At 47.7% G+C, this 14726-nt stretch overlaps 1 protein-coding gene across 1 annotated transcript; it reads right to left on the minus strand.

The window, feature by feature from the left end:
• Positions 1-7496: 7496 nt before the first annotated feature.
• Positions 7497-8165, minus strand: LOC119188789. The gene has a single exon (XM_037436646.1). It carries the CDS (start codon positions 8163-8165, stop codon positions 7497-7499), a length of 669 nt encoding a protein of 222 aa, XP_037292543.1.
• Between the last annotated feature and the right edge of the window lie 6561 nt (positions 8166-14726).

The following is a 14726-nucleotide window of genomic DNA, read 5'->3' on the forward strand; positions in this document are numbered from 1 at the left end:
AGACCGAAATGGAAAACAATGCGCGACAAAATTAACATCATAACCCAAAAATTCTAACCATCGAAATTGAACTTAAATTTATGAATGATAGAGACGGGAATTTTGAAGTAGAAACAGAAAGAGCTGTAAATGTAACCTTGTTATTTGTCGATATGAAAACAATTGATGCCGCTGATAAAATCGTAGGCACTTAATAAATCATTTCTTTATTCTTGTATGGTATTTTGACTGTATCGTTTTGGAGCGGCGTTTTTTCCGTTCTTGCTTTTTAAGTCTAATTGCCGAGTATCGGGTGGTATTTAATTTGAATCTGTTGCTCTCAGTTTTTGCCCCGAGCACTGGAATATAAATGCTAAGTAATTGATAGGTAAGATCGGTTTCTCACAAAATTGTGTGTTTTATTTTGTTCGGAAATACGAGCAATTTGCACTGTAATAAATATGCTATCGAGAGGTGAAAAGTAATGTTTCGAATTTGCCTTGTTTTATCTCGTTTATGGACATTTATTGAGTATTTATGAAAAGTGGTTTCAGTTTTTGAGGCTTGTAGGTGAATAGCACCACGCGTTGTTTTTGTAGGGTTAGACAGATATGTTATCTCACATATAGCACCATACACGCGATGTTTAATAAGAAATAGTGGCGATATCCCAATTGAGCACTATCATAGACAAATATTTTCACAGTCTTTTTTTAAACGAGTGCGGGAAAGTGACCCCGCTGCACCTGATGGTAAGTGGAGTGGGGTCCAATAGAATGTCGACTGACGAGAGTTGATTACCCCTCGACAGTCGATACAATTATGCCAGCCAGTTGGAACTTGATATACACAGGCTGATCCCGGAACGCGACACACTTACGTGGGCCACTATGGCGGGTTTTAACACCTTGTGTACGGTGGTCAATATTCGGACATACATATACAAAATATCCTACCACCAGTATAAGTTCATCGATGTGGATATTGAATGTTTGTCTGTTATTATAATATTAGTAATAAATTAATTCTAACGCAATTTCTACCTCTCATATGACTTCACAATTCATATTATTACCATTCCATTTCTGAGAATACTTTCAATATTCTATTTATTACAATTTAAATACTGGGTAATGAACGTGCGGAACATAAAAAGTGATTGCAGTATTGCTATGTTTTTGCATGTTCGATGACTCCTGTGTTTATGCTCGGGACTTCATTAATCTGCCAACCTCTATCATTTGCATGCGTATCTTATGCCAGATAATTTATTTTACATACGGAATGTTATGTATGAATTCTGTTATTATGATGTTTTGGTTTTTGATATACAGGGACATTTTGACATTGCGTTACTAAAGAAAACCACATACTTATCTACTTGGAAATAACACTTCAGAATAAGTTATTTGCGCCTTAGACGTAAAATAAAAAAGTTTAATATTCGAACAAAGTATATATTAATAAAAGGTTTTTTAATTTTACGCGCCCTAATGCCGCTACTACTACTCAAAAAGAATTCATCGCAGTGGCAACATTATACTTTCAGTCAGAAATACTCTCACGCACACACCATATGTGCATTAAACAACAAAATGATAAAAAAATCAGAAAACTAAAACCAGTATTTGTGGTGAAAATATTAGTTATTAATGGATGATTTTTGGCACAATGTCAACAAAGATGAGGACCAGTATGTAGTTTCATTTAGTAACGTAATGTCAAAATGACCCCATATATTAACAAGAAGCGGCGATAGCCTAGTTGGGTATGGAACGGACTGTTGAGACGAATGTCTGCAAGTTTTAATTCCAAGAGCACACACTTCTGTCTAAAATTATGTACTCTTTGTTAATTATCACTTGCTTTAACGGTGAAAGAAAACATCGTGAGGAAACCTGCATACCTGAGAAATTCTCTATAGGAATTTTGAGGGTGTGTGAAGTCTACTAATCCGCACTAGGCCAACGTGGTGAAGTAAGGCCTAATCCCTCTCAGTAGTAGAGGAGGCCCGTGCCCAGCAGTGGGACGGTGTAGAATATAGAGCTGATATTATTATATTAAATATATATTACATGTTTGCAGTACGGCTCGTGAAGAGTCCTTTTTGGAATAAAACTGTCTCTGTGTAGACCCTTAAGGGATAAGGATAGCTTATTTGTCAATCCAGGATGTGGTCTATTGATGAGGCAATATGCAAATCCGTTCAGCGGTTTTTAAACAGCTATTCGGATTATGATTAAATATAGAATATAGCTAGACCTAATTCTGGAGGAATATAAAGGTTACTTTACCTTGCATAAAAGACCTTAAAGATAACATTAGTAGACAAAGCCGCGATCAAAAGCCAGCAGAACATTATAGAATCTAGACTCATCTTCATCCTAACCCGTAATACCAAACTCTAAGCGAACTTCACAAAACGCTTAGTCAACGCCAATTTATTTCAACTAAGTTGCTAACTTTTTGATGAAATCTATTAACACCGTACAGAAAGTGCAAATGGGCATAAAATTTACTCAACTATTAAATAGAAGCGAAATAACACGGCATTTTAATTGGTGGAAGCTCTAATCACCGTAAATAGATGATTTTATGCTTTCGTTTAATTTTATGACGCTACTTTTCGGTGGTAATCGAGCGATGAGAAAGATTTACGTTTAGTTGCGCAAGAAGATTGAATTAAATTATGATTACTTTGTAAATATCGTGGGTTTAGGCGAGAGAGGCTGTGCGGAGATACAGGGTTGGAAACTAGTTCAAATGATGACAGTTTGCAAGTTTTTTCTTAAATATCATGGAATTAAATTTCATTTTATTTTGACACGAAAAACAGCTCTGCACCGAATTTTAATTAAGAGTTAATTTCGACATACCGCCATTTTCAATAACCGATCCCAATCGCTTTTTTCGACCTATCTCAATACTGGACCAATCAGAATAAAGTTTTGTGACATACTTACAAGTGATTTATTTTGGTTGGTTTATTCTCGGAATCGGATTAAAGATTGAGATTGAGATTGAGAACGACTGATAATTACATTGATGAGTTTACAATAGTTAACTTACGACTAGCGTACCTCTTCAGAATTATATAAAAACGCGCCACGAAACAGTAAAGCAAGATTAGATAGATTAATTGGCACCCATTACGAGCAATACGGCAAGAATATTGGCGAACATCTGGCTATGAGAACTGACGGTTGAGTGCCCGAATGTGGCGATAAATCGGAATCGCGCAATTTTTCCTTGTAACTAAAAGAATCTTCCAGATTTTATTAATAGCATAATAGAGAATGTTTTTAGGTACAACATACTTTTTATGAGTCTTTATAAGAATTTCGTAGGTATGTGAAGTTTGCCAACCTGTAGTAGGCGAGCGAGGACTGCCAGATTTAATTAATAGCATGATACAGAATGTTTTTAGTGTAGTAACTTATATTTTACTAGCGACCCGCCCCGGCTTCGCACGGGTGCAATATTTCTCCATTATTTAATGGATGTTATTATACATATAAACCTTCCTCTTGAATCACTCTATCTATTAAAAAAAAAAAAGCGCATCAAAATCCGTTGCGTAGTTTTAAAGATTTAAGTATACATAGGGACAGAGAAAGCTACTTTGTTTTATACTATGTAGTGACGAGTTCTTTATAAGAATTTCGTAGGTATGTGAAGTTTCCCAAACTGTAGTAAACCAGCGTGGTAGATTAAGGCCTTAACTCACTTAGTAGAAGAGGAGGCCCGTACCCTTTTTTTTTTTTTTTTTTTGGTTTCGCGGAGAAAGTGCCTTATTACTACCGCCCAGCCTTCGTGGGGGGCGACTGAGCGGTTATGCTGGGGTAACTGTGCCTTACGGCCCTGCGTTGAGCCGCCCGGATTTGATGGTGACCTTCGGGCGACCGCCGGGCCGAGTCCCTAGCCCTATATACAACTTAACCTATGCACGGCCTACCAGCTAAAACTCCGCGGTGGCCCTCTTCGGCGCATTAGGGACGGCTGCGGGCTTCCTCTGACGTTGAAGTGTCTAGCCTGCGACCGCAGCCGCCCCTGCGCGGAGCCGCCTTGCGGCCCGTCTCCCTATGGGGGGGGGGCTCAGAAGCCCCCGCGCACCGAAGGACGCCCTCGGCGTCTACGGCAGCGTGAGGCCAACTACACACTGCCGTCCATCCCGGGGGTCAACCGAAAAATGTGCAAAGGATGCACAGAAATGCACTAGGGCGGACAGCCCCCTGCTGCCCGCCGACGACCCCCTTCGTGGCCCCTATTAGTCGCCTCTTACGACAGGCAGGGGATACCGTGGTGGAATTCTCCAAACGCCCCCATTCCACAGGGCGGAAGACGCCGGTCAGTCGTCCACCCGGCGCCTCCTACGTCTCCTCTGACGGTGGGAGGGATCCTCCCTCTCTCGATCCCTCTCGGCACTCTCCTTCTGCGAGAGGACCACCTCGCAGAAGTGGGCCACCGCACGCCAGGCCTCCGGGCTGCCGACCATGGAAGCGACCACAGCCGGCAGCGAGAGGTCTCCTCCGACGACTGAAACGAGAGCGCTGCGCTCATCGTCCCAGGCTGGGCAAGACTCCAACGTATGTTGGGCCGTATCCCGCGGGCAGTTGTCACAATGGTGACACACGGCGCTTTCCTCCTTTCTTACTATCTGACACAGGTACTCCCCGAAGCACCCATGCCCGGTGAGCACCTGTGTCAATCTAAATGTTGCCGCGCCGTGGCGCCTGTCTAGCCACTGTGCAAAGACAGGACGCACTGCCGCGACGGCCCGAAGCCCCGCTGACGGGGCCTCCAGCCTAAGACGCCACTCCTCCACGGCGGCTCGCCGTAAGGAAGCCCTTTTGGCCTCCACCTCCTTCAGGGCCGGACGCTGCCCGTTCCTGAACGCCTCCTCCCTCCAGTGAAACGTGTCGGAGAGAGCTTTGGCGTCCAGATCCCAGGGCAGGAATCCGGCCAAAAGACAAGCCACCTCGTACGAGACCGTGCGGTACGCCCGTATGGCCCGCTGCGCAAGGACCCGCTGGGGGCCCCGCAAGAGGGCGACAGATCGCCTCCCCAGGGCGTCAGCCCAGACCGGGCTGCCGTACAACGCCATGGACCGCACGACCCCGTGGTACAACCTTCGGCAAGGGATACCAGGACCTTCCAGGTTGGGCAGCAGGCTAGAAAGAGCGCCCGCTGCCCTTGACAATCTCGTCCTTAACTTCTCAAAATGGGCGCGGAAATCCCACCGGCTATCCAAAATCAAACCCAAATATTTCATATTTTTGCCGATGGGAATCCGCACCCCCTCAACCACGATGTGGGCACCGGCCGGCGGCCCTCTCCGAGGCCCGTGAAAACAAATGGCCTCGGTCTTCTCGAGAGCCACCTTCAAACATAACCGCCGGATTCGGCTCACTACATTGCCGGTGCCCACTGCCGCCAGGATCGCGGCATCCTGGAAGGTCTTGGACGTCGCCGTGACAAGCGTGTCATCCGCATAACACGTCACGCCGACGCCTCGGAGATTGGCACCACGGAGCACCCAGTCGTAGCCGATGTTCCACAAGAGGGGGCCTAGAACCGACCCCTGCGGGACACCGCACGTCATTGCTCTCCGGTGCCACCCGTCGGCGCCCGGATACACCACGTACCTGTCAGAAAGGTACGCGTGCACCAGACGCCTGAGATAGGGCGGCACCACGTGGTACCGCAGTGCCTCGTTGATGCATGGCCAGGGGAGCGAATTGAACGCATTTGAGATGTCTAATGAAATAGCAATAACAACTTTACCCCTGGCCACTGCTTCCTCCGCCTGCGACTTGACCCGCAGAATCGCGTGGACGGTAGAGCGTCCACACCGAAACCCGTACTGACAGTCGGCCAAGTTTGGACCGACCCTCTCGAGGTGCTCGACGAGGCGAGCATGGATTACGCGCTCGAAGAGTTTAGCGACCTCGTCGAGCAACACGATGGGTCGGTAGGCCGACGGCGACTCTGCGGGTCGCCCCTCCTTCTTCAGCAGGACGAGCTTCCCGGTTTTCCAACGCGCCGGGAAGACGCCCTGCACCATACAGGCGGAGAACAGGCTGCAGAGCCGCGGCCCCAGGTGCTCGAGGGCTAGCACCCAGGCTTTCCCTGGGATGCCGTCGAGACCCGGGGCGGTGTTCTTGCCCCTCAGCCGCATCACTGCCGCCCGCATTTCCGCGGGCGAAACCTCCGGAATATCCCTTGCCGATAGCTCTAATGACGCCACTTCCGGTGGCGCCATCGATGGAGGAGTGGTATCCTCGGTGGCCGGAAACAAAGCCGCGACGACGTTGGCCAGTAGTTCTGGCCGGAGACTCTGCGACAGCGGGGGCGCCGCTGGACGAAGCTTATTCATTACTAATTTGTAGGGGCGCCCCCACGGGTCCGCGTCGAGAGTCTCCAGAAACTCCCTGCGTGCCGCGACCTTGGCCTTATGCACGGCCACCCGCAGCGCTCTCTTCGCCTCCTTGTAGAGGCCGTAGAGCTGCCGCTCCTGGTCTTGGTGCGTGCTGCTTCTGATACGGCGACGGCGATGCCTGGCGTATCGACGGCGCGCAGCCACGCAAGACGCGCGCAACTGCGCTAACTCCGCCGACCACCAGTACACCTGCCGCCGCGGAGGACGACGGAGGGCCCGGGGCATGGCAGCGTCGCAAACATCCGACATTGCCACCCCGAACCACTCCGCCTCCTGCTCGATCCGCACCGGACCCTCCGGCGTGGGGAGCCACGACACTGCCAGAGCGGCCAGCCCTAGGGCCTCCCTATCGAGGCGCCGTAACGCCCACCGCGGGCCGTCCTGATTAGGGGCACTCGGTCCACCACTGTTGGGCCGGATACTCGAGGACGCGGAGACGTCGAACCTGATGTAACGATGGTCCGACAATGTCTCCACGCCCACTAGGACTCTCCAGCCCTGGACACGACGTGCGACGGCGGGGCTCCCAAACGACAAATCCACTATGGACCCGCCGTTGTGCCGCACGCACGTGTCCACAGACCCCCTGTTCAGGACGGCCAGGCCGACGGAAATCGCCCAGTCCTCCAGGACCCTACCGCGAGCGTTGGTCGCCGGCGAACCCCAGACCGCGGATTTCGCGTTGAAGTCGCCGGCGACGATCGCCTGGTGAGGCTGGCCTTGCTCAACCAGGGCCCCCAGCCGGACAAGAAAAGATTCGAACTCGGCCAAGGGTCTGTTGGGGGAGAAATACACTCCTACTACCCACAAGTCCCCCAACAGAGCCGCGACGCATCCCTGGCCCTTCTCGACTTTTGCGAAGGGCGGGGAGCCAGCGGCACCCTGGGTGATGATGGCCACCGACCCGTCGATGTCCCCGACCCAGTTATCGCGGGGCGGGACAAAATACGGTTCGGCGACCACGGCCACGTGCACCGACCACTGCGCCAGGCTTTGGGACAACAGGTCCTGGGTGCGGGCGCAGTGGTTTATGTTCGCCTGGAGGAATCTAAACTCCATTATTGATGGGCGATTTCCTCTACTTCCATCTCGGCCACCACTGGTTGCGGTGGGCTCGCTGCCTGCGGCTGGGACGGAACCTCAGCTGCAGCAGCCGGTCTTCTGCGCGGGCGACGCCGGGTTTTCTGGGAGGAGGCAGCACACTTCTTCCCCCCAATTTGGTGTTCGGCGGGCTTACCAGCTGCGGCACATAAGCGCAGTTTGGCTTGTCTCCACATTGCCGGGCTTTGTGGCCCGGCTTGCCGCAGCGGTAGCATAACTCGCTACGATCTGCAGAACCGTCGCAGCTTCCTCGCACGTGCCCCGTCTCGAGGCAGCGGTAACAGCGCATAGGCCGCGCCTCGAGGACGGTCACTCGCGCCACGACCCAGCCTATTTTTAGACGACCCGCCTTTATCTTTTGGGCCGCTTTGGTGGGCACCTTGGCCCAGACGGCACCCATGCCAGATCTATCTTGGCGGACTTCCCCTACTTTTACCGCCTCCGCAGCACACCCGCCAGTACTGCATAAGGCCGCCTTTACTGTCTCGGAGGTGGCCGCAAAGTCCAACCCCGAGATTCGCAGCTCCGAACATTTGGTGGGCCGTGAGACAACGATATCCCCCGAGTCCCCAAAACATTCCCTCAGCCGCGCGGCGAGTGAATCGGCCTTCTGCTCGGACTCAGCCCCGGGCACCTCGTATAGCATGGCACCCGTGGCTGCATATTTAGGCCTGAGTCTGTCTATTTGCAGACCAGACAGGTCTACTCGCCGCTGGGCGTCCGTAAGAACACCTGCGTATGTCAGTCCCTTCTCAACGGCTGCCGGTGTCAGTGAAATGACAACCGCGGCTGACTTCGGCGGCCGGAGTTTCGGTTCAGGGCGCTTTGTCGACTGTCGCGATGCTGCGGGTTTTCCTGCACCGGACTTGGCCTTCTTCTTTCTGCGCACCACTTCGGTCCAGGCCGTGTCCATAGACTCGGGGGCCGGTGGTAGTGGGCAGGGTTCGTGGGGAGTTTGCTCCGCAGGGGAGGAGGAGGCTTTGTTCTTTCCCCCTCCCCCTTGGTCTTCGGCGGAGCTTTGGCGTTCTGTGGTGCGCGCGCCGAGGCGGCGCGCTTCTCGCCTTGGGTCCCCTTTTTGGCCACGACTTGTTTGGCAGCTTTTACGCCAGGTGGCCCAGCAACTACAACGCTCGACGGGTCGTTGGCAGGTGTCAGCACAGGTGGAGCAGGTTGGGAGGCTCTACTGCTCTTTGCTTTACCCTTGCCCTTGCTTGTGGTGGACTGAGGTTGCCCACTAATGAATCCTCCTTGAACTGGGAGCTCCGCTTGCGCAGCTTTGGTTTCATGGGCCAAGGGAGGTCGTTGGGCCGGACCCATGAGGGTTGACTCGAGTCTGGCCTGCAAGCGGGCTTCCAGCCGCTCTATGGCGTCTTCGGCTGGTCGAGCACACAGAGCCTTCTCTAACTCCTCAATACGCCGTCGGAGGGAGGCGTTCTCGTCCGTCATCCGACTCATTGCCGTCTCGAGACGCGCGCTGTGGTCCCTTAGCGCCTTCGTCTCTTCCTCAAGTCGAGATAGTACCGTCGCTTGTGGTTGATTGACATACTTGGTAATCGTCTCAACTACAGAGTTCAAGGCTCTTTGTCTCGTGCCCTTCAGGTTACCGGATTTGCGGACAATCAGTTTCACGATCTTGCCACAGTGTGTAAGATCCTGTCGAAGGATTACCCTCGGTTCTTTCAGCTCTAACGTCGGTATGCTGAGGTCCACTGAGGTTTTGAGGTACTCTTGGACCCGCTCCTCCACTTCTTCGTCCAGCTGCATCCGCTGAGCTTGCCGTCTTTGCGTGTTTAGGTCGCGCCGTGCTTTGCCTGTCTTTGAAGACGGCCCGGTGTCTGTTCCGCATTCCGAGTCACTGGATGGATGAGACCGTGACCTCACCGAGGACGTTCTGCTTCTAGCCCAGAGCCGTTCGCTACGGCGCCTCGTGTTTACGCCGCTCGTTTCGGGCTCAACGACAGAAGTCGGAACCGCAAATTCGACGTCACCTACTGTAACTTCACGGGGCTGTGCGCCCCCAACTTCTCCAACTCTCTCTCCTCCTACCATCTTTCCGTCGTCAGGATTGCTCCCTTCGGCCTCCGCCCCTCCAGCCCCGGGGTCCGGAACCGGAGTAGGCAATCTCGTCAATTTTGTTGTTGGTGTTTTTAAAATGTTCGTATCCATGAGATTCCCACGAGTATGGGGGAAAGGGTGGTCCACCCAGGCAGTGCCCCCTGTACCTGGGTAAGCCTAGCGTAACCCGCACAGATTGTCGGCCGGTACTCTGGCGGGGGTCGCACTCGAGACCGAACTACCCATCGGCCATGCATCCCTCGCGGTGCGCCGCCGCTTGGGATTCGGGGTAATTTTTTATAGAGGTTTTCTTCCTCGCGGTCCGGGCGGTTAAGCCAAGACCCTCGGTCCGGCAGGAGCGCGAGACATATCCACAGACCTCCATACCGGATTACGATCTACGACGGCGACAATGGGAGAGAGAGTCCCCCCCACTGCCTGCTCGGGGCGGGGTGAGCGCACTCCGAGCCCGTCGACACCCCCGGGACAGAACCGGGAGCCGCCTGAGATGGGCCCTCCGGACCAATCGTCACTTAAACGAGACGACGATAGCCGCAATAGGCGACGACCGACAACCACCTCATTGTCAGGATATTCGCCGGCGCGCAGATCAGCCTGATCGGTCTGATTGACGCGCCGTTGCCCAGGGTGCACCACGAGGAGGTTTCCTGACCTAGCACCCCAGGAGGCCCGTACCCAGCAATGGTACAGTATAATAAAGGGCTGATATTTTTTTATTTCTTTTGTGACATCAAGTACGTAAAAAAAAAAACCTAATTGAGAGCTTCATAGTCTGCTAACATAATATTGTGAATCGATTACTAGATAGAGAAAGTGATTGTGTAAATTTTGCAAAATAAAAATTAACATCCGCTGTTGTAATAAAGAAGCAAATGATCAAGAAAATTATCCGATGGTTTGTGAAGTCTATTGGCGTAGACAAGGCGCCTTCTGAGAATATAAGTCGGTTTTAGAACGTAAAACTAGTTCACCTACGCGGAGTATTATAGCCTAATATGGCGGCGGAAGTCTTTAATTTCGTCATGACCTACTGAGATCTAGACATTATTAGACAAAAATAAATAGATACCAATAAGATCAAGGATATTACTAATTTACTCTTTGACATTTAATTTTAATTACATCCTGCGTCTGGAGATAATGCGTTAAGATGCTACAAAACGATGGTAGGTCTCTTATATGTGAGAATCCGCCTGGGTAGGTACCACCGCAATGTCTATTTCTGCCGCCAAGCAGCAGTATGTAGTCACTGTTGTGTTCCGGTTTAAAGGACATTGTAGTCAGTGTAACTACTGCATACAATAAGGCTTAACAGCTCGTCTCAGGATGGCGAGCGCAATCGAATACCAAAAAATACTTTGTAATTCAAGGTGTTGGATGGTGTATCTACTGTTTATGGTCAGTCGTACCGTTTACCATCAGGCGAGCAAGCTCGTCTCGTCATTCAAAGCAATAAAAAAAACTTACTTCATAATTAGAATTAAATGCTTATTCCAAGCATGCGCAGAGCTGGATGCCAGCCTATAAGATCTACAGACGACCTGGTAAAGGTTGAAGGAACTAACTGGATGCAGGCCGAATTTTAATAGGTTGGTCTGGAAATCTTTAGGGGAGGCCTATATTCAGCAGTCTTTCCTGCTCTTACACTCACCACTACAACTCCTGTGAGTCAGGATCGGTAGTGGCACGATTTTGTGACACCGAACGGTGAAGCTCGGCTAGTCTCAGGGAATACTGATTTGTCATTATCCTGTAAAGAAATTAATTAAATAGAAAGATAGGGAGTTAGAAATATTAATAGTCCAGTTCCCTCCATAGCAAAGTGGGAGACGTTTTAAACTTAAGTAAAGGGACGCTATAACTAGATAAACCATGTTAGGTGTCAGGGATAATGGCTTAAACGAAAAGGTCCTGGATGGATATTTTGATTTATTTCTCTTTATTACTAACTCAGACGTAACACTCCTAAGAACACTATATAAATTTTTATAACACCACAAATTCCAAACCGGAAAATAAATTAAGCCTCTTCCTTCTAAAGGGTAACAATCATTAACGCTGTTTTAACTCGCACCGAATCGTTTAAAAAACACAAATTCAAGTGAAAACTTTTCAAATAACCGCCTTGTGCAAACGCCATTAGCGGGATCCGGTGATCTTAGCAGATCAACGTCTTTGTAGGCAGGGTCGAACTTAGGTATACGGGGGGTTAGGAAAGAAGTCTATAGGCACCATCAATATGTGTACTACGTACTAGATTTGGCGTTCCGAACATTCACTGTGTTCAACTGAATTAAACTGCAATCCATTCAAACTGACTGTAGTATGGTCAATATTGACAGCTTGTGGTTGTTTACGGAGTGGCGCTCATGATATAAGAACTCGAATTTAAGTGTAAACCTGGAAATATTAGTCAAATAAGTAAAATTATTTGTTGTTCAAGTGCATAAATAGGTTATAATAGTGACGTTTTAGGTGCAATTTTAGTTCAGATTTTGAACAAATAGTTTATATGGACGTTCGTGTCTATAGAATATATGTCAATGATAGGCACTAATATTCATAGTTGAACGTAAAAAAATACGCAGGCGTAAACACATGTGTTATACATATATTAACAGAAGAATAAAAGGATGCAAAATGTAGCATGCAGGCTGGTTGAACACTGTTCCTTTTTCAAATAACGTGACGCATTTTTTCATCAAGCTTCAAATCCGAACGATTCCAAAGAAGTTTCACTTTAAAAAATTGCTAATATCTTGTTGGTCTGTGAAGTTTGTTGTCGCCTAGTATATCTCAGTAAGGGCTAAATATAAATAAGTATCTACGGATTTAATATAAAAGCTATGTGTGAGAAGTGATTTTTTGTAGCTCATCCTTAATATAATCAAAATAACTTAAAATTGAGAAGATAAGTTATTCATTAAACGTCTAACTTCATTGAGCAACTTGAGTGCATATAAAAAATTACAAGCTTCAGAGATTTCTAAACATTATTTAAAAACCATAGAAATATATTTTAATAATTACCCTTGCTCACTCTCTTTGATATATTCCGAAAAACGTTTTAAATATTTCTTAATTCAATTTATATCATAAATCAAAATAATACATCGATTAATTGTCGAACAAGTCACTAACTGATAACAAAATGAAGGTTTAATACCCCTTACTAATTGCGAAAATCCGTCCCCTCGCTTGGCCGAAATTTGAGGCACCAAAAGAAAACTTAAATTGGAGTTTTGTAAGGCTTTACACGCTCTGAATTTCGCTTAGGTGACTTTTGCCTAAATTAGATTTCCTAAAAGGACCACTTAGTTAATATACTTAGAATAACTGTTCTCATCTAGGTTATAAAATACCTTTTTTGTGTAAGATGGTAATTTCTTTGTAAATTATTATTTATTTAATACCAGCTAGAATATAAAGGTCAGCTGATAAAAAATAAAAAGAACAATGAAGAAAGTTTTTTCATCGTATAAATAAACACACCTAATTTTAGGAGAATCTTGGGTGTGATAATAATAATATAATAATATCAGCCCTGTATTATATACTGTCTCACTGTTGGGCACGGGCTTCCTCTACTACTGAGAGAGAATAGGCATTAGTCCACCACGCTGGCCTAGAGCGGATTGGTAGACTTCACACACCCTCGAAAATTCCTAAAAGAGAATTTCTCAGGTGTGCAGGTTTCCTCACGGTGTTTTCCGTCGCCGTTAAAGCAAGCGATAATTAAAGAATACACACATAATTTTTAGAAAAGTCAGAGGTGTGTGCCCTTTGGATTTGAACCTGCGGTCTTGGCAGTGCGTTTCACACCCAACTAGGCTATCGCCGCTATTTATTTAATACCAGCTAGAAAATAAAAGTCGACTGATGAAAAATAAAAAAAGAACAATGAAAGTTATTTCATCGCATAAATAAACACACCTAATTTTAGGAAAATCTTGGGTGTGTTACTAACCAGGAATTAAAATTGTTTTTTTTTTACACATTCTCCGCAGTAACCCTACTGCACCTGATGGTAAGTAGAGTGGGGTCCAATAGAATGTCGACTGAGGAGAGATGACCCTTGGCAGACACAGTTACATCGGCTTGTTAGAAATAAATATACACAAGCTGATCCCGAAACGCGACACACTTACCAGGGTCACTGTGGCAGGTTTTAACATATTGTATAATATGGTGATCGCTAACCGGAAATATAATATAAATATCAAACCACCAGTTGTTTAGGTCACTAGAAATCTTACTTACTATATTAACACCTTTTATACAATGGTCGCTATTCGGGAAAATACAAATACATAATCACCAGTTGTTTAGGTCACCAGAAATCTCAAGCACTATGAAAAACAAGCAAGCTGTCTTCACAAAGGTTTCTGAAAGTTTGATACTTCCTCGGTCAAGCTGGTCTATTCAATAGATAAAATATATCTATACTTATATCATTCTTAATGTTAAATTCTTTTGTAGTTTTATCGCCATCGACTGCCGAGGTGGCTTACTTGTATTGCGTCCACGTTCCGACACCGCTCTGAGGTCTCGGGTACGAGTCCCCGGGTCGGGCAGTGAAATTGGGTTTCTGTTTAGTATGAGCTCCGATTAGAAGCTGAATTGGAAGTAGGCAGCATACATTGCTTCCAGAACCGATGGCCGATGAGGCAAGAAGGTTTTGGAGTGGAGGCCATAAACTGGCAAGCGCAGACATCCACCCACAAGATGGACAGGTGACCTAATAAAAATCGCCAGAAGTTGCTGTATACGGGCCGCTTCCAATAGGTCGATCTGGAAATCTTTGGGGAAGACACATGTTCAGCAGTGGACATCCTGCGTCTGATGATGAGGATGAGCTCGGAGCCAAATTTTTCCCGATATGGCGATACGCTCGCCCTATCACATCATGGGACTGAATATTCATGGTGCACGAACTGCATCTCTTAGATTCGAGAATCAAACGCGTGATGCGTTTTGAGTTGTAAAATCATAATATATTTAAACCATTTATTTAAAGTGCTTGTGGAAAATCTACTAGATTTTGTACGCCTTACTTATCCCGGCTTAAGAATACAAGCGTTATATTTCTGCAGACAGTGACTAAGTATTCATATTTATATCTGCTTATACT

This window comes from Manduca sexta, chromosome 2 (assembly GCF_014839805.1).
Source record: "Manduca sexta isolate Smith_Timp_Sample1 chromosome 2, JHU_Msex_v1.0, whole genome shotgun sequence".
Lineage (NCBI taxonomy): Eukaryota > Metazoa > Arthropoda > Insecta > Lepidoptera > Sphingidae > Manduca > Manduca sexta.